This window comes from Tauraco erythrolophus, chromosome 2 (genome assembly GCF_009769465.1).
Source record: "Tauraco erythrolophus isolate bTauEry1 chromosome 2, bTauEry1.pri, whole genome shotgun sequence".
In the NCBI taxonomy this organism is placed as follows: Eukaryota; Metazoa; Chordata; class Aves; order Musophagiformes; family Musophagidae; genus Tauraco; species Tauraco erythrolophus.
The window spans coordinates 11,504,536-11,525,012 of NC_141466.1; the positions used below are offsets into that span (position 1 = coordinate 11,504,536).

The 20,477-nt window shown below is 45.0% G+C and overlaps 1 protein-coding gene and 1 pseudogene across 1 annotated transcript; one reads left to right on the top strand and one right to left on the bottom strand.

Annotated features, from left to right (window-relative positions):
• Positions 1-6,749: 6,749 nt before the first annotated feature.
• Positions 6,750-7,211, top strand: LOC147529150 (actin-binding Rho-activating protein pseudogene; annotated as a pseudogene).
• A 5,624-nt stretch (positions 7,212-12,835) lies between these two features.
• HINT3 (histidine triad nucleotide binding protein 3) lies at positions 12,836-19,800 on the bottom strand. The gene is made up of 5 exons (XM_086632095.1): positions 19,654-19,800; positions 17,977-18,094; positions 16,561-16,630; positions 15,600-15,726; positions 12,836-13,337 (listed from the first exon to the last, which is right to left on the bottom strand). The coding sequence occupies exons 1-5, from the start codon at positions 19,798-19,800 to the stop codon at positions 13,290-13,292; spliced, it is 510 nt and encodes a 169-aa protein (XP_086488221.1). The 3' UTR covers positions 12,836-13,289.
• Positions 19,801-20,477: the final 677 nt, after the last annotated feature.

Here is a 20,477-nt window from a genome sequence, read left to right on the forward strand (position 1 = left end):
AAGTAAAAAAAATAAAACTCTTAACTGTACAGAGAACATGAGGATGTGAAATTTTATTAGATATTTCATTTTCCCACCGTATCTTTGACTTGGTAGAATATTATTTGTTTATGCTCCTCTAGATTATTCACCCTCTAAAGAACCCCAACACTTCATTACACACAACTAGTAACTAAAACTCAAACTGCTGCTGAATGTTTTCATGGTTCAGCTACTGCGACAAGAAAGGACAGCCTCCCAGCAGATGGCATTGTTTCTTTTCACACCGTTAAATGAAGACATCCTGAGGTGCGTCTTGTGCATCTTTTACTCAACTCCGAGTCCTTACTGAAATTGAGAATCAGTCACTTTTGGAAGACACCTTATTTTCTTAGGAAACTTCAGAATTCATTCAGCTACTCACATTTAATAAAAATACTGCAAAGAACATACTTGCATACCCTACGTGCACTCATGTAAAATATTTGGTTCTCACTTACATTTATACGCATTTCCTGCTCACCGCTGAATTGTCCACCATAAAGTGACAGCAAAGACGTTATTTCCTGAAGTGAAAATATGAAGGTCAGGCTTTAGGAACATTAACTGATTTTTTAAAGAAAGAAAAAGAAAAAAGCAGTATACCATAAATTCTAATGCAGACAGTGACCTCCATAGGGATTATGAACAAAATGTTAGAGCAATGGAAGAATGAATGACGTTTATTACCAACTTGCTGTGGGAACTGGCAGTGAAACACTCTTAGGAGCAGTTGTGTGGATAGGGCAGAGGTACACAAATAAATTCAGTTTTCATGTACTGTTCATGCCCTGAAAAAAATTAGACTCTCCTGCTACAACAGCAGCTGACTACCTTTGACAAAGAGTTCAGCCGCAAAGGAACAAGCTATGTACAACAAGAAGTTGTACAGTATGCAACACAATAAGATCAAGCCAGGCAAATTCCAGTAGTGAAATGCCACCGTTTCACATTTTCTACTCTGCTCTCGTGAGACCCCACCTAGAATACTGTGTTCAGCTCTGGAGTCCCCAACACAAGAAGGACATGTAGCTGCTGGAGCGAGTCCAGAGGAGGGCCACGAAGATGATCCGAGGACTGGAGCACCTCTGCTATGAAGACAGGCTGCCACAAGAAACACTGGGAAAAACAAGGGGTTTCCTCCAGGAGAATAAAAGTTTATGCATAACTATTTCATTTTATGGTCCTGGGACAGCAAAAACACCTGAGATTTTACACATGAATCAGTGGCATCTCCACACACTGCCAATAATATTCTCTACAGAAAAGTGACAAGAAGCGAACTGAGAAGTGGAGAAAACCCTGCCTGTGAGGAAAGGTTTGGAGAGAAATGCGATCATGACCTCTACACATGCTAAAGGTTGCTGTGATAAAGGAAGGTAATCTGTTTTCAACGTTTACTATGGAGGAGATGAGAGCACCAGGCTGAAACCACAGCAGTGCTCTGGATGAGAGGTTGGGAAGATCCTTCCAAGAGTAAGACAGCGAAGCACTGGAATCAATCTGCCTGAAGATATTAGAAAACATTACCAGAAAACATTTGATGCACACCTATCTGTCCATTAGAGACACTCTGTGCTGGAAAACAGGATGTGTGATGTTACCCCTCCTCAGCATCTGACCTAACCGAACAGAGATCTCTGTCTACGGAGCACAGCTTCTTACCGACTACGAACTATGAAAGACAGAACTTCATTCTACAGACACTTAACAACAAACGTGGACTTCAACAAACACCTTCAGCTGCTGCGATACAGCACCACCACCAGAGAAAAGCAGTACTCTAGTATCCCATATGCAGGTGTGGTAGAGATGGAGATCAGGCAGCTGATCTGGCTGAAAAATCTGTCCATGCCTGTTTCATTAAGTTTCCAGACAAATTTGGTCCCTAATGCAGCTCATCACAAAGCCAAAGGAACAGCTGAGCAGTCACCAGAGTACTTTCTTCAGCAGCTGTATCAACCAAGTGCAACTACAACCTTGCTGAAAAAAGAACTATGTTACATACATATTGTCTTTTTTTTTTTTTACTTAATCCGATGACCTTGTCTAAAGAAAAATTGTGTTGATTGTAAATAAATAAATTCACGTTGCAGTCCCACAAAGCAGACAGTAATAAACAATGCACAAAAGAAAGCCTTAGTGAAAACAAGGAAAATAAATTATGCGATATACGTTAAAGATTTTAAGACATGTGTAATGATAACCTACCAATTCTCACAACTCTGCATTTCAGCAGTATTTTAAACAACTGGCACAAAGGTGCCGGCGCGGAGCGGGCTGCCGCTGCGGAGGCAGGGCTCGGGCTCCGGCACCCGACACGCTGCAGCCCCTCTGCTCTCCCTGATCCATCGACCAGCACAGCAGGAACCTGTCTGACTGCATGGACACAAACACCCGGCCTCAAAAGCCAAAAGCGAGCAGCGCTCCGTGCCACCGGTGGGACACAGAGGAGGGAAGTTTGCGACCAGGATGCCAGCCAAGGCCTTAGAGACCTCCACTCGATCCCGGCACACGTGCAGGCCATGCGACTCCAGAGGAGCCCCATCCTCGCTGCTCCTCGCATCTTCCTCCAGAAAACTAAGACACCTGCACCTCCTGCCTCGCGCAGCTCCATGGATGCCCTGGACAGGGAGGACCCCGCGTGTCGCCAGGGCGGCACTGACCATCGACGCCCCCGCGCCACAGCGGCGGCAGCACGCGGCAGTTTAAACCAACCGGAAAGTCACCGAAACAGGACCTTAAGGTCCTGCTTCCTTAAGGAGACGTTTCCACCAACCCGTTTTTTTCCCTCGCAGTCCCCACTTCTTAGCTGGAGCCCCAGGTACTTTGCTAACAACCTCTCCCGGCTCCCGAGGCTCTGGAGAGCGGCAAGGAAAGCGCTGCCCGAGAGCCACCGCGACGAGGGTCGCCATGAGGCCGGGGCGGGAGGAGGAAGCCTGCGGCCGCTGCAAGGCTGAGGGGAAAAAAGGCTGCCCCGCGCCCGGGGCTCGGCGGGCGAAGGGGCACCGGGCGCCCCCGGCCCAGCACGGCCGGCTCTGCCCGAGCCGCGCGGGGCCGGCAGCAGGCGAGGCCCCGCCGGGGCCAGGCCGCCTCCCGGGCACACCCGGGGCCGCGCTGCCCGGGGGCGCTTCCGAGGGCAGCACCTCGCCCGCTCCCCCGCCGCCGACCGGTCGGCCCCGCCGGGACCCTTCCCCTTCCCTGGCCCCGACCCCGCGGGGCGCTCACCGGCAGGCGGAACTCGAGGTGCTCCTGCGCCAGCAGCAGCAAGTACCGCCGCAGCGCCGAGGCCGCCGCCGCCACCGCCATGTCCGGCCATCCCCCGCCTCCCCGCGCCGCATGCGCCGCCAGGCGGGCCCCGCGCCGCGGCGGGAGCGGCGGGAGGAGCCTCCCCGCCCCGGCGCGGGGGCGTCGCTGCCGGTGCGACCGCGGCCGCCGGTAAGGGGTGCGTGTGGCGGAGAGCGGTCCCGCGGCGCTCCGCGGCGCTGGGTACGAGCGCGGCCGGCGGCGCCGCTGGCGGAGGGGCCCGGCGCAGCGGCCGCCAGCGCGGGGGCGGAGTGCAGCGCGCGCTCCGATTAGTGTCGACTTCATCTTGTCTCGTCCTTTCCTAATGTGTGCTTTGTGGGTGGTTTGTAGCGCACGCCACGTGCGTCCTACAGCAGTACCTGTACGTAATTTGTGAATAAGGGAGTACGCGTATACTGGTGTATACCAGTATATGAGTGTACACCTCGCTGGGGTGTTACTGGTGCGCGGCTGCAGAGCCGAGCAGGGCGCTGGTGTGGGCTGTGCCCCGCCGGCGGTGACCTTCCCTCGCTGGCATCCGTGGAGCAGGTCGTTAAATAACATTAACAATTAACAGACGCCAAAGGAGTCGCCTTCGTTTTTCCATGGGAATGAGGTCAGCCCCTGCGGCGTGGGTGTAGGAGCAGATAGAGACCAGAAACAGATTCCCAGGAAGGGGGCAGAGATGTGACCATACAATGGGGGAGGGGAGGGAAGTGTTTTTTTTTTTTATTACAGCTTATTTTTTGTTTTATTTTAACATCTAGACTTGATAACTGTAATCCCATGCTCACTGATCTCCCTGTTACATTGAGCTGAAAGGTTCGGCTTATCCAGATTTCGGTAAGCCTTTCACTAAGACCAGGCCAGCTCAGCGCTGAACTCATGTTCTGTGTTTTCTGTGATTTTTTTGGACAGCTTTTTTTCTAGATGGCTGAGATTTTGCTCGTGACCTGCGAGCACTGCACAGGCCGTGTTCTTTGTGCATCTCCATAACCTCATCCTGCAGCTTCTCCAGCCATCTCTTCCTGTGGCAATCAAAACCGAGGTTTGCTGTGAAGCTTTAGCCCTGACGATTGACAAGAAAACAAATCTAGATGTGAACTGGCATCTGAACGTGCACTTTCCTAGAAGAGACAGAAAAGACGTAGCAGTGGACTGGGCCTGTTCACCTCAGCAGTTGAGTGCCGACACCTGGCAATAAACACATCGCTGAACTGCTGGCAAACCCTGCCACTCTGAGATTGCTGACAAAATCTCGAGATTGCTGAAAGAGATTTAGTGGAAGAAGTCCGCTTTTATTTTTCCAATCTGTCTCACTTTAAATTTCTTAAGTGTATAGCTTCCATTTTAGAAACTCCTTAGGAGGGGTTATTGGTATTACTGTTTAAGCTTAATCTTTTTGAGACTGGCTTTCTGTCACTTTATCTGCACTAGTTTATCTGCAGAGCATTGCTGTCTGTTCTCAGAAGGTGAATACCTCAATTTTCCAGTGATATTGTTTTCTACAGAAGGCTTTAACTAAAGCCCTGTTTTTTCCTGCTTTTGACTTGACGATCCATGCAAAATCACTGGCAGTCCCTATATGCTGTTCAGCGTAGTTTGAAAGTGTATGTGTGTTATTAAGTAAGAGTAACAGAGTATTTGATCCTGACATAAAACCAAAATGTTTTTCCAATGCTGTGTTTGTAAACTTAACATACATTCTTATACTGCCTCTGAGGGGAGTCACCTTATGTCAACAACATTGCATAACTATTTTAGGGAGGGAAAAGAAGAACAATTATCCTTTTTAGCCTTCAGGGGAATTTTAACTGCACAGAATGTAATTACTCAAATTGAAATTTTTCCAGGAAGCTAGAATTAACCACTCTCCTCTCACAAAAAATACAACAACAGGATCATGTGACAATCATGAGGTTCAATTTAAAAGTGAAAGGCTGTGAATGAAAAGCCATTCTTTAATGTGTGCTGCTGTTTATCTTGCTCAATTCTCATTGTGTTGCCATCTTCTGCTCACCCTGTGCACTCTAGTAGACCTGAATGCAACACAAACTTTTTTGAACATGACTTGCACATTCTGCTGGAGCATTCAGGGAGCTCTGTCACTGTTCGTGGGGTTCACAGGCAACAACATTGACATTTGTATATGAGCAAATACCCGTGAAATCTTACTTTTAAAAAAATGAAAAGGGCTTTTAAAATATAGAAATGCCTAATGTATAATTCAGTTATGAAATTGTTCAGAATTTGCATTTCTGTTCATTTCCCCATAGAAAAGCTAGCATTAATCCTCTGTTTTATCTCCAAATGTCTATAAGAAAAGTATCAGCTCTACTAATGTGCTATATGGAAACTCCCGTTTGTGTCTTCCAACAGGTGAAGGATATGCTAGAGCAAAGGCATGGTTGTAACGCAGTCATATCTCTAGGGGTATATGAAAAGTCAGTCCCTAATTTGTCAAAATAATTACATACTGCACAAACAGTCCGTAATCTAAGTACATGTAATGTCATAGGTGGTGGGCAGCCTGTGTAGCTAGAGGAGCCGGGAAGTTTCACCTCTCGCAGGCAAGCTCCCTTGCCTGCAGCCTGCCTGCAGGTTTTATTAGGCAGGCATGGCTGTGCAGCACAGCCTTTTAAGGGAGAACTATCTATTCTGTCTTCTTCGCTAAATCGGGTGTTGCAGACGGTGCTGCTCTCACTAGCTGGATTCCTGCTTCTCTTTTCAGTGCCGGATGAGGAAAATCCCCCTGCTCCCACCACGTATCGGCGTTTCAGCTCCAGATGATGTTTTCTGTGTGTAATAACTTCCACAGTCCGTGGGCACCTCGTTGGCACAGCGTGGGTTTGTCCACCTTTAATCAGTGTGCGGGCAGGAGAAAGGCTGCCCAACCCTGCGTAGGGGTGGGCACGCTGAGCCTTGGGGAAGGGTTTGCCTGTCAGTAAGACTAAGCCTGCGCCAAGCAAGTCCTCCAGCACTGCCCCGGGCTGTTTGGGAAGTCTGCGGGGCTGCCGGGTGTAAGGATCAGGTTCTGTATGAAGAGTAAGTACTGCGCTACGTTGGTGTTGCACGGAGGCCGCGGGGTACGTGCCGCAGACGCGTGTCTGAGGACGGCGGGACTGGTACGCCTTGTAACCTTGTGAGCGTAACGGACTGCCCTGTATTACAAAGAGTCTTCTGAATTTCAGCTTTCTGCTTTCTTCAGTGCTTCAGAATTGTGGGTGGACTTAAAAAAATCTTCAGATATTTAATGTCTCTCTCAGCAGCCTTGCCTCTCACTTAGGCAAGCTCTTACAAAAATTGTCAGGTTTGTTTTTTCTTGTGAAATGCTGATTTTTTTTTAAATTGTTTTTCCTTCACAGCTGACAGTGCACCCAAGAACAACAGTTGCAACCAGTCATTGATTTGTTTCCTGCTTGAGTGCCATAAAACATTCTCAAGAAATGGAGGAAGATAAAGGGCAGAGTGCTAAAGCTACCAGTGCGGTGGGTGACTTGAGGAAAAGTTGGCAGACCTGGGCAGAGGATCACATTGAATACCAGAGAAAGAACCCGTTCAGCAACAACGACAGGCTCGCATCTAAACCGGTGCATACTCACAGAGGAGATCCTGCCTACGGGAGACCCCCTGAAGGGTCTCAGACGGAGCAGAGAGGGAAAGATGCTCACTCGCACGTGGGTAAGGAAGTAGAAGAGCTGTGCTTGATCATTAGAAGCACTGGAGAGGTGGGAGAGGATGGACATGTGAGTGTGACATTCGGGCAGCTGTTTGAAACATACGTGACTATTTCCAATAAAGTAGTGGGGATCTTGTTAAGAGCCAGAAAACATGGTCTGGTTCATTTTGAAGGTGAAATGCTTTGGCAAGGAAAAGATGACGACGTGGTCATCACTTTACTAGAGTAAGGCTTTGTCGTCTAATGAATTCTGCTGCATGATTCCATTTGGAAAAACATACCATCTTGAAAGAGGTTTTTGTTACAGAATTTCAACTCAGCTACTTACTGGGACATGAGCAGGAGAGAAAATGGGCGAGAAGGATAAATAGTATTCATGTAAAAATGGTAGAGGTTTGGACAGAAATCACAAATAATGAACTAATCCATCACGCTGCCATTGGATTGTCCTCTTATTATTATCATCCACTACCAAGTATACCACAGTTCTTTGAATAACTCCACTGGTGTACTGCTTTAGGTTACTGAAAGTATAAATTGCTACTTGCTACCATACAACACTGATTCTTGCAGGTTGTGAAATACTTGCTGCGTGTGGGATTTTGGTTTGTAAAACATGGAATTGAAAACTTCTATGGGAATTCATATACTTCTTCAGAAAAAGAGCTTAGTATATAGCAAAAGTTTAGGTTATTTTCACATGGTGAAACTGAATAAATGGATTGACTTTCATGAAGTATATGAAAATCTTGAATTTACAGAAATATCACAGCAAGGATATTTGATGGTTCCTAAATTAGTTGCATCTTGCATGTATTTTGGAGTGCTGCACTAGTCCTGGTATTTAATAGCCTATTCTTATCATCATATCTTCTCCAAACCTGTGTCTCTTGTTCTTCTTCCTCTGTATGTCACAGCATTTTTACATCTGTTCTTCTGATGCTGTGTCATACCTTAGAAGATCACAAAGCTCTGCAGCCTTCTTGGTGACTTCAGCTAATATCCCTTCAGAGAAAGTAGGATGCCACAACAAAAAGAAGTGAAAGACAACTGAAACTGTATATTGGGGCACTGTGTGTTCATGAGGGGGAAAAAATAAGATTCTTTCTCTTCTTTCACCAAAATGTAGCAGTGTTGTTTACAACAGGAGAAGAGTAGAGTTCTTGCAGTGCCAAATGCATCAATAAAAGTATAGCGGTGCAGGCCCGTACCTCATTTAGCTGAGGCAGAGCTGTGCTTCCAGAGCACAGTTGTGAGTTCTCCAAACTGGGAGAAGAAATGATCAGCTAGTTAAAATTGAGACTGAAAGATGACCGATAACACTTTCCTTCGTGGTTCTTCCGGGGGAACATTTTCTATGTTTAAAAAAAAAAGATTGATACATACAATAGTTGCAACAATGCTAACAAAAATAATCAGGACCTGTATTTACAAGACTTCCCACCAAGAAAACTGTATAATTAGAAATACAAAATTTTATTTTTTGCCAGTGCAAATAAAAGCTTTCATGTGGTGTTAACTACACTACTTGATGGGTCTTTCAAGTGTGATAGTCTCTTGCCTCAAAAGGATACTGAAATTTAACACACATTATGTATGAACTTGATAAAAATGATAGAGTATTTTACGCTATTTATATAAAAGAACATTTTTTTGCAAAAAGCCTAAAAGAATGGTTTTTTGTTTTGACATTTTCATCCAATGGGGATTTGCATCAAAATAAGCCTTTTGGCTGGGCAAATAAAAATAAGTATTTCATTAACCCATTATTCATTATGGTAGTATCAGGAAAAATAATACATGACTAGACATTGTACAAATAATACATTAAAAGACACATGGCTGAGGCAGTGTGTAGCCTGAGCACCTGAAGATGCAAGTCCAGCTCATGCAAAGTTACTGGTTCTTAATTAAATCTGGCTCAAGTAGTTAAATGACAGGAATCTAAGCTTCCACTGCCATGGAAGTAGTTAGTGGTAGATGCTTACATGGCCTCTGCTGCCCTCTCTCCTGCTGCTGGTTGGTTTAAATATCACTTGAGTACATCTACAGGAGCTTTTAAGCACATCTCTGATCGAAACAGAGAGAAGCAGAGTAAGCCCTAATTAAATGGTCTTACTGATTTTGCAAGTGGCTACAAGATGTTTGCCCTATCCTGATATTTTTAATAAAACCAGGGATTATAAAAAAGATTATTTATAGAGGGATGGATTTTTTTTCAAACAATTATAGGGCCAAATTTCCTACCTGCCGTCCAACCCTAACCATTGTATGATTCTGTGATTCTCTAAAGAGTGACTGAAGTCTTTCTGTGTGCCCACACAACGGTTATGAACACCAAAAACTGCCAAACTGGGTCAGCGTGCAGGTTGACAAATCCAATCTCCTGCTTCCAGCAATAGCCAGTATTTCAGAAGAAGTCTAGAAGATTGATCAGTTTGTCCACTGGTACACTCCAGAATAAAAAATTACTCCTGAAGCCTGTATAGTCAGGAGTGCGTATCATCTAATGGACATGACTCAATTTAGCCGCCAGTTTACAAGTTTTACAAAATTCTGCTTCCTCATCTGCAGTGTGGAGATTAGCTTAGCATCTACAGATGAAATAGGAATTGAAACTTTGTCAACAGGCCAATTTTTTGCAACAGGCCCCCATTAGAGTAAATGGAACAGAATTTATTCCTTTTTTTTTTTTTTTTTTTTACAAAAATTGTAGCGTGTGAGGTTTTTTAGTATTACAGATTATTTGGAGTGGAAAGTAAACTCTGACCTTCTGAAAGGTGTTCTTGCCCTGCTAAGTAACTTTCAACTCTTCAAATCTTGCCTCAACCTCGCTTCCTTGTGGCAAGCTCCCTCAGTGGTCTTTCCTCTTCTTCCACTGAAACCTGTGAATTCTCCATCTGTTTTGGGCTGGACGTTGTATAGGGATTGCCTGTGTTTTGTCTTGTCAAATACCGAAAGCACTTTCAGCACACCGATAAATACGGCACATCAGTTTGTAATGACAGCAGGTGAGTTTTAGTGCAGCATTTAATTGTTAACAAGTTTGTCAGATTTCAAATATGGTTTTCACTGGTCTGCTCCCATTTTTATGCTTTTATTTGCAACTCACACTTAAGACTTCAGAATAGCTTCAAGGGCTATTACCAGTTTAATCACATTGAAAATGCTGTCTTTAGTCAAAACACAAACTTTTTTTTTTATTCTACATTTAACAACATTGTATGTGTTTCTGTTTTTCATCTTTTCAGAGGGGGCTGTTAATACTTCAGCATAAAAGCATTATTCTCTGGGTTCACATTAGGTTGGGAGTTTACATAAAACAATTGAGCAAAAGAGTACAAATAAAGCTTTGTCATTCCTAAACATGTAGTAAAAAAAGCAGCTTTTCTCAGGACTGCTAATCCTGGATCAAAGAACAACAGAGCCAGGGGCAGTGGCTAAGCAACTTTCCTTTGCTTCTCCAGGCTCCTGGAGAGTAAGAGCTGCTCAGTTCACTCTCCAAGGGTGTTTTACTCATCCTTGCTCGCTAGAAAGCTCTACAGATGATTTTAGAAGTTTTAAAATGATGCTATAATGCTGCTGTAGAAGAGGGTAACGTAGTTAATGGGGTCAGTGCACTGCCCCTTCCAGGGGCTCGCCAGTAATTCTGAAACATATTCAGAGCATTAGGATAGGCTTTTCAGAAAATATTTCTTCACCTAATTAAAAAAATTATCTGCTGAGTCCGAGAACGCTTGTCAATACAGAAGGAAAATGGAACACAGTTCTATGCTGGAAAACACTAATGAGATAGTGAGCGTTCATCTCAGTAATTACTGTGGCTTTGTTAGGGCTTTGTTGTTTGAGCTGGTCTGAGGCCTGTCTGCTGCTGTCAGAGACAAGTTGAGTTCCCCATCTTGCTCATCAGCAAGCGTCTGGAAGCTGGAATGCATCCTGATTTTTACCTCTCCAGTCTTACTGTCATTCATGGGACTCTTGTCCAATGTAAGATATAAAAGGTGACCTTTGTGCTTCCATGTACATTTGACAACCTGCTGGCTCTGGCTGGGATGGATAATGTTCCTCAGAGCAGCCCGTAAGGTGCCACGTTTGGGTTTGTGACTAAAACGGTGTGGTAACACGTCAGTGTTCTGGCGATTGCTGAGCAGGGCTTGCACAATGTCAAGGTCTTCCCTTTTTCCTGCTCTGCCCCTCCAGCGGGCAAAAAGCTGGGAGGGGGCACAACCTGCACAGTGCACACAATGAGCCAGCACGGATATTCCACACCACGTAATCTCATGCTTGGCAATAAAAGCTGAGGAGAGGGTGGTGGGGTTTTTTTTTGGGAGGGGTATGGTGGCAGCTGTTGCTACTGGCCTGTTCGTGGGAGGTCACGAGTGATTGATTACCTTTGCATCACGTGCCTGAGGTTTTTTCCTTCCTCTTTTCTTCATTTATTAAAATGTCTTTATCGCAACCCGCAAGTTTTTGCACTTTTGCTCTTCCTATTCTCTCTCCCATCCCGCTGGGGTCAGGGGTGAAGAGCAAGCAAAAGGCTATCCAGGGTCAACTAGGGTCAACCCCACAGTCAACTATTCCATTGCACTGGAAGATCATTCCAAGATTAGCATTTATTCTGTTTATTAATCTTTTTGATAACAGTTCATGTTGGTACTTTAAATATTACATGTCACAGTTAAGTACAGTTACATAAATTAATTATATATCAGAACACACACACACAATATTAACTCTTGAGACATCTTAATGTTCAGGTATTTCACAAAGCTAGGAGCCAGCTCAAACCTCCTCATCTATTGCACAGAAGTAGTCAAAGTTCAGCGGCTTTAATTCACGCTCTTCCTACCTAACGTTACAAACTAAAACCCCAAGGGACTGCAAATGACACGTGAGCAAGAATAACAATAATAAGAATAACAAGACACTGCGAGCAAGGTCTTGCAGAAAAGGGGTGTCAACTCTTCTGGGTAGAAAACATTGTTCTTCAGAAGGGTGTGAACTTTCTGAAGTGTTACATATAGTTTTCTATAAGAATATTACAATACGTTGTAGCACTAAGGCAACAGGTGCTGGATCAGTGAAAAGCACTGAGAAGATGACGTTCAAGGAAGCTTGCAGGTGCAACAGACCATCATCACCTCAGCTGCATCTAAATGCATCAGCCAAGGACACTTGATTATTAGGCACCAAGAGACATGCTCTGCGAATGAAGAAAATCCCCTCCGTTGTTTCCCGGAATTCTAACCTTCCCAACAGTCTGCCTGAATATGGTATCGAAAAACAGAGCACCAGCACTGCTGACGAGAGTCATACAGCAAAGGCAAATGTTCAGCAGGTTCCCCGAGCAACCCAACATGTTCCAGTTTTGGACCAAGTCCCTGCTATCCCAAATTCAAATCACATTGCTATTATGCAAGCCTGCCACGTAGTCACTGCACTGAAGATTCATTTCTCTTATGACATCATTTAGAAATCAAATTTAGCCAAGGCATTAGAAATCTCCGAGGGACCTCCAGTGAGAGCAATATCAGAACCATCTAAAAATTTGTATTTTTTTTCTACCATCATGCAGAAGAGCAGTGTATTAAATCAGTTCCTCTGAACTCTTCACATTTTTTGTAAACATACAATAAGTAAGAAGGAAACAATCCAACATACAACCACTTACAGGTACATTTAAAACTATATTCTATGTTTTATAGCATTATCACATCTTGGGCACCTACTGTATTAACATTTACTATGTCTCTGTCATGCAAATAAGACAGGCAATATACTCAAGTGGTTTAGCACCAGAAAGTTAGTAGTGTACTTTCAGCAAGGTACCTACTAATAAATAGTAGGAAATACAGATGGAAACTTAACTGTTTTAAATGTTACTTGCAATGCCAGAACAATGCATCTTTAAAATAAAAGCTTGACTCCACCCCAAATATTCCCTTTGGTACCACATACATGCTTGTTAGTAGTAACTTGCTGCCTTAGTTGCAATACATTCTGCTGCTATACCCTGCCTTTAACTAGGAAACGTTCTCTGCGTATGTGTCTGTATGTGTTATGTCTATATATACAAATATAAAATTATAATTAAAATACATCGCCCTGTTGTCAGAGAAGTACACAGACTCAAATATCCAAATGGGAGAATGAGGTTAGCAGCTACAAATTCTGTGTGTATTTCCTCATAAGGAACTAAAGCTTTTTTTATCCTGATTTATCATTGGCAACGTCAAACTGTGCAACCTTAAATGAGAGTTCGAAGACCAAGAACCAGCTGGCCAGCGACACGAGGCCGAGTGCGTCTTCAACTGGCAGCGTTTTCGGTTTGCAGCCGCTCCATCAGTTGTTCAGCCTGTGAGAGAGAGAAAGCAACGCATTAACCACGCCCTGAACCTCCAGTTTACTGAAAATTCCATTCTGAGAACAGTAAGCGACCCTGACAGAGCATTTACTTTTCGTTTTCACAGACAAAGCATACAGCAGAAGGAGAACACAGTGACTGCTTTAAACAGCAGACTCTTTTTCACAGTTTCCATCAAACTCCCATTAGGTGATCAGAAAAGGAGACAGAACCTATCAAAGTCAGAGGATGTTTGAGCAAATAAATAGCAGAAAAAGCAGCGTGGTTTTAAAGACCTCAGAAGACAGCAGTGCTCAGAACAGCCAAGCTGCAAGATCTGGAATTCTTTGGGATACGCTCCAGAATGGCGTGCTGTGGCCTCTCATCGCCCAACAAGCTGCACACCAGCCGTGTATGTCGCTGAGGGGTGGAGTGCATTCATGTACATGGGTCATGTCATGAGAGATGCGTCCATTTGGTTACGTCACTACGCTCACACATACGGCTATTTATGCATCCAGCACATGACTGGCGCAGCTGTATTTTGTATGTGTAACAGCACCAGCCCACAGGGCCCTCAGACTCACGGCAGGAGGAAGTCACAGAATCACAGAATGTTAGAGATTGGAAGGGACTTCAAAGGATCATCTAGTCCAATCCCCCTGCCGGAGCAGGACCACCTAGATCAGATCACACAAGAACACGTCCAGGCAGGTTTTGAACATCTCCAGAGAAGGAGACTCCACAACCTCTCTGGGCAGTCTGTTCCAGTGTTCTGTTACCCTTACTGGGAAGAAGTTCTTCCTCATGTTTAAGCAGAACCTCCTATGTTGCAGCTTATATCCATTTCCCCTTGTCCTATCATTGGATGCCAGTGAGAAGAGCCTGGCTCCATCCTCATGACAATCACCCTTTACATATTTATAAACATTAATGAGGTCCCCCCTCAGTCTCAACACTGTTGCAGCAGGCCAAAACGTGCACATGGAGACTAACATGGGCATTTCTGAAACAAATCAGTTTACTGTCAGCCTTTTTTTTTGCCAGTCCCACTGAATTAATCTTTTAACTTGAACTAGTGCTTGAGGTTTTATTAAGATCTCCAAAGGAATCACGTTAAAAGGTGAAGAGCTTAAGTTTGGCATGTTTTAAATACAGTAAAAATGCAATCAGCTACTTAGGGTAAGAAAAATTTAACAGGAGTTAAGTAGCTCTTGCAGTTTATTTGCAAATAAAGCTAGATAAAGCATGGAGCAACTGAAAATGAAGTTACCTGAACCTTATTTAAACAAGTATACTTAAACAAGTATCAAACAAGCCACTACAATAAAAAAAAAAAACAAACCCAAAACCGACTCAAGAACCTTTTTCAACTTGACAATCAGTCAATATCTTTTGAAGTGCATCCATATTGGATAACCAAACTAGGTACAGATTCTCCCTGAGCTAATCCAAGACAGTAAGCAAGAAAACGACAGTTATACTTATTTGAGCGCCAAATACCCATGTGACACTCTACAATACAGCAGAGACACATCTGCTTTTTTCAAGCTAGGCGAGATCTCCAGTGAGGTACCACTGTGAAGAAGTGAGTTTTTTCTTTTTAAGTAGGAGGCTGTCTACATTCTTTAGATAAGACAGACTTTTTTCAGCATCTTTGTTTTGGGGCTGTGCAAAAACACCAGGATGCTGTAGCTGCATAGCCAGGACAGGTTCTTTTACTGCATCAAGGCAGTGAGAGTAATCATTCGTCTTCGAGAGAAAGATGTTCAAATGATTTAGTCAGTGCCAGTTCAGTCTCACTGCTTACCTCTACTGACATAAATCAGTACATTGTTTCAGTCTAAGGATGACAAGATGAGAAAACCCATGGGAAACGCTAAAAGTGATCACTAGGTAGCTATTTTTTTTACCTAAACTGGATGAAGCAGGGTACGTACAATACCTAGCCCATCACACTTATCCTTTCACATGAAAGAACAAATGAAATGTCCTCAGAAGCACATCACGTTAACCTAAGCTACATATCAGATCCAGAACTACTGTGAACGTTACTGTCACTCCATTTCCCTTAATAAGCATAAGCGTTATGGTTACATTTCACCGTTATATTTTCTCAAATATTTAATGTAGAATATAAATAATTAATAATTATAGTAATGACAAAAATCACTGCTCAAAGAACTTTTGGACATAGTTAAAACATTAGAAGGATGTCACATTTTCAGCTTGCAATTAAAAACCTACCAAAAAGCTCACGGGCATTACACTTACCGTGATAAACCAGTAAGAATTGATTCTGTACACGAGTCTGGATAAGAATCCCAGCTGACTGGCCGGGGCCAGGACATGAAGATGCAAGTGGGATATCGAGCAGAACGGAGGCCAGTGAAAACCCATTCTTCAGAAAAGAAAAACAAGTAAAACATAGTGGTGATGTTAATTCAGGAGGAAGTGGAACGCCGCAAGTTATTTAACATCATCGACTGAACTAAGAACTCGTCACATTTTCCTTGTACACAAAGGCAGGAACAAAAATATGCCTTCCTTTCATTATGCTCTCAGGGAACCTTTTTCAAAAGCCCATTAACCTCCTCCTTCACGTCTCTATATTTAAGATACGTTTTATTTTTTAAACCCTCCTTTTCAAAAATACATATCTTAAATGTATCATTATCTAGCTTCCAGCTGGAAAGTCAGCTGTCACCAGATGAATGTAGCTTCTACCTACTTTAACCATGAAGGCTCAGCTCTCCATACTCTACGCTATTTAAATTACATCACAATTCACTTCGGCCATCAAAGACACCGGCTTAAACTAAAGGGTGCAGCGCTGAAATCGCCGAGTGCAGGTGTGACTGAAATGCATGCACTGCCCTGCTTCAAAAGGACAACGTTTACCTCTCTTCTAGAAACCAGGATTTAGAGCGTATTTTCAGCATGTAATTAAAGAGTGGCCTTTTAGGCAAGTTGTCTGAAGTTCCCTCCCTATCCCAAGACATAGTCAAGAAAGAATCTCAGAGCTGGAACACAATTTGTGCTGGAAATTCATCAGGAAAAAAGAGTTTATATTCAAGGCCAGCACATTCTGCTTGAGAAGTCATGCCATAAGTGAATGCAGATCTGATTTCTTCAATAAATCACACTGCAGCTGTTGTCACCAGCTCTAAAATAGCATTCTGAAAAGTAAAAAACAAAAACACTGCACTGAACACAGAAGGTTTCCGTTACATACCTTACATCATTCAAGTCACTAAAATTATTTCTCTGGAGGACAGCTTTTCCAACTTCCATCATCCTCTTCACTATTAAACACAAATAAATTTCATTTAACATTTAAGTAATACTTTACACATCATATGACATTAACTAATTTTAAAAAGGTATTCTTCAGAATACTAACTTCAACAAACTGATTATGCTTAGATCACAAACATGTTTTTTTCGAAACATAAATACTGTGACCACTCATTACCAAACAGATTGTCAAGACAGCGTTGTAAAATAACTAACATGAAAACTGACACTGTCACCAATTTCCACACTAATGATGCTTTTAAGCATGGTACTATTCTAAGAACTCGGGCCAAAGCCATGCTATCACCACACCCTTTATAGAAAACCCCACAACAAATACTAATTGGTCAGAATGACGACGTTTCCACTAATTCCAGTGTTGTATCTCTACATAGCTACAGGACTTTGATCTTTACATCCTGTGCAGCCTGGCAAAAGTTAGGAAGTTTTAGAGGTGGTACACAAATTTAAATTAAAATAAAATAAAACTCTCAGTCCTACTTATGACTAGGACGAAGTTTCATTACTGTATCACTAAGAAAAGAAGCAACCCTACTACAAAAACTCAAGGCAAAAATCTAAGGAATTCTCTCAAAGCCAAACACACACAGAAGTTGTTTCTGAAGAAAACTACCCTATGTTTAGAAGAGAAATACAGCAATGCAAGATTTGCAACATGTGACTATAACTCTTCTCTTGCATCACCTGTAAATTTCCCTAAGGTGCAATCTCTTCATGTATGTATGGTTGTAGGTTCTTCTGTTTCTCAACACACTTAGCTAGGCATTTCTTGTGAAACAAGTTCCAGGACAATGTTTTCTTACAGAAAAAAAAAAAGCGCCTTTCAACATTAAATCCTTTAATATTTTAGAATTTTATCTCGTCAAAAATTATTTAAGCTTATTGGAACATGATTTCCCTCTTTCTTCTCTTGCTCTCTTTTTTCCTGAAAAATAATGTAACGCTTTAAAATAATACATTTTACAAAATGCATCTATAATTTTTCATATTAAAAAATGCCTATATATGTACGAAAACACAATGAAGCAGCACATAAACACTTTAAAAATAAAGCTGCAGTTCCAACAACGTGCAGAAGCATCTATGCTCCATGCAAACAAAAGAGATTTCATGCATGAGTGCAACGTTTCTCTAGAACTCCACAAAAAAAGGTGCTATTTTCGAATAGCACATGGAAGCTCTCAGGAAGGGTAAGTCCCTACCTACACCATCTATTTCCATGCTTACATCCTCAACCAAGTAGTGCTCAAAGGCATAATTTACCTGACAACACACTATTTAAGGCTGTGCAAAATCATTTGCCTTTAGGTTAAACACACACTTACGGCCTTACCTACAGGTATGTGTTCTGCCTTCAGTGTTTTGCAGTTTCCCATGTGCTCCACCGGCACCACCAGATAGTGGTGGGGGGCACCAGGCCTGATATCTCTAAAGCAAACAAGGTCTTCATACTAAAAAAGGATGCAGACATATTAAACTGATTAGGACGAGGGTCATAGAATCATAGAATGGTTTGGGTTGGAAGGGACCTCAAAGATCATCTAGTTCCAACCCCCCTGCCATGGCTATCGGCAAAAAGTAGGTAGCAAAGTCCATCTTCCCCATATCGATGTCATACTTAATGTTATATTTGAAATAATCAGCAAAAACCGTAAGATTTTTGGAGCCAGCTCGTAAGCAGGATCTGTGTCCTCAGCCAACCCCCCACAGTCAGGATCCTCAGTGCCTGCTCCAGGGTCTCCAGCCTTTGCACTGGCGCTTACAGAGGGCAAGATGTTTCCTTTCCGATGGATGTTTCGCTCCTGCCTCCACAAAAGAGCTGAGGGCCCTTATTCATAGATTCATAGATTTCTAGGTTGGAAAAGACCTTAGAGATCATCGAGTCCAACCATCCCTAATCCCCATTAAACCATATCGCTAAGTAGATCATCCACCCTATTCTTAAACACATCCAGGGATGGGGACTCAACCACCTCCCTGGGCAGCCTATTCCAGTGGCTGACAACCCTTTCAGAGAAGAAATACTTCCTAACATCCAACCTGAATCTCCCCTGACTAAGCTTATACCCATTTCCTCTTGTTCTATCTCCCAACACTAATGTAAAGAGCCCTTCCCCTACCTCCCCACCATCTTTTCTCAAGTATTTGTAGGCTGTAATCAGGTCTCCCCTCAGCCTCCTCTTCTCCAGGCTAAACAGCCCCAACTCCCTCAGCCGCTCCTCATAAGTTTTATTTTCCAGCCCCTTGACCAGTTTAGTTGCCCTTCTTTGGACTCGCTCCAGGAGCTCAATATCTCTCTTAAAGCGAGGGGCCCAAAACTGGACACAATATTCCAGGTGCGGCCTCACCAGTGCCGAGTACAGGGGCAGGATCACTTCCCTGCTCCTGCTGGTCACACTATTCTTGATACACGCCAGTATCCCATTGGCCTTTTGGCCACCTGGACACACTGCTGGCTCATATCAAGCCGGTAGTCAACCAACACCCCCCAGGCAGCTCTCCAGCCACTCTTCCCCGAGCCTATAGCGACGCTTGGGGTTTTTATACCCCAAGTGAAGGACTCTGCACTTGGCCTTATTAAAGCTCATGCCTTATTAAAGCAGGACCCCAGACCCGCCAGGCTTTTCCAAGCGACGCCCTTCCCCGGCCACCGCCCCAGGGACAGGGAGGGCGGCACCGGCGCCGACCCGCGTACACCGCGCTTCAGGGTTTGACCCGCCACTACCCCCTCGGCCCTCTGCCGCCCTCCCGGCGCCCCGTGCAGGCCCCGGCGCCGAGCGGCCCCGGCACCACGGCCCGCACAGGAGCTCTCCCACCAGCGCGGCGACAGCCGGCACCGGGCTCTTCCACAAACACCCGCAACGAACCGCGGCTGCCCGCCCGGGCCAGCGGGGAGCCGGCCGGACCCGCACCCGCGGAACGGGAGGACGAGGGCGGCGGCGACGGGCGGAAGCGGCCGCGGGAGCTCCGCCGGCGGGACACCGCCGCCACCCGGGCGCCCCTCACCCACCTCGCAGGGCAGCAGCGCAGTGCCCGGCTCCTCCCGGCGGGCGATCCTGCAGAACGGGCACTTGCCGTCGTAGCCGCCGCCGTTCCCGGCGTCTCTCCCCTCGGCGGCAGCAGCGGCGGCGGCGGCAGCCGACTCCTCCCCCGCCATGGCGCCTTCGCTCTCCGCCCGACGGCCGGGCCCGCGCCGGCGCGAGGAGCGGGAGCGGGGCGGAGCTCTCGCGCGCTCGTCGCGAGCGCCAATGGCGGGGCGCCGGCGCCCCGCGCGCCTCCCGCGCCGCCAGAGGGCGCGCGCGGGCCGCGGAGCGCCTCTCCCTCGGGCGGGCGGGAGCGCGTTTGGCCCCGTCTCGGCTGGGGTGGAGTTAATTGTCTGCTTAGGAGCTCGAATAGCGCTGCGGTCTGCAATTCGAGCGGGATTCGGCACGAGAAGAACGCTGGTGACGCACCGATGGCTTCCGTCCTCGCCAAGAAATCCAGGGCTTTCCAGCTTCCCGCGCTTTGCTCGTGTGCGGGTGCACGAGAAGCTGGGAAGGAGCGTGGCCAGAGCAGCTGACCCCAACTGGCCGGTGGGATATGCCATACCATGTGATGTCATGCTCAGTAGATAAAGCGGGGGGAAGAAGGAAAGGGGGGACATTTGGAGTGATGCAATTGTCTTCCCAAGTAACCATTACACGTGACAGAGCCCTGCTTTCCTGTGGATGGAAATCCGTGGTCAGGGATTCTACAGATGTGCAGCTCTGGACTGATGAAAAGTGCAAGCGATTTAAAATACAAACTAGTAAGAAAACTTTTTTAGAAATGGAAGGTTAGCTTTAGAAGCAGTTG

Coding starts and splice junctions, on each gene's coding strand:
- HINT3 (XM_086632095.1), bottom strand. CDS start 19,800: ATGGCGGGGGAGGAGTCGGCTGCCGCCGCCGCCGCTGCTGCCGCCGAG. Junction 18,095..19,653: donor CTGCGCTGCTGCCCTGCGAG/GTGGGTGAGGGG, acceptor ATCCTTTTTTAG/TATGAAGACCTTGTTTGCTT. Junction 15,727..16,560: donor AGTGACTTGAATGATGTAAG/GTATGTAACGGA, acceptor TCTTTTCTGAAG/AATGGGTTTTCACTGGCCTC.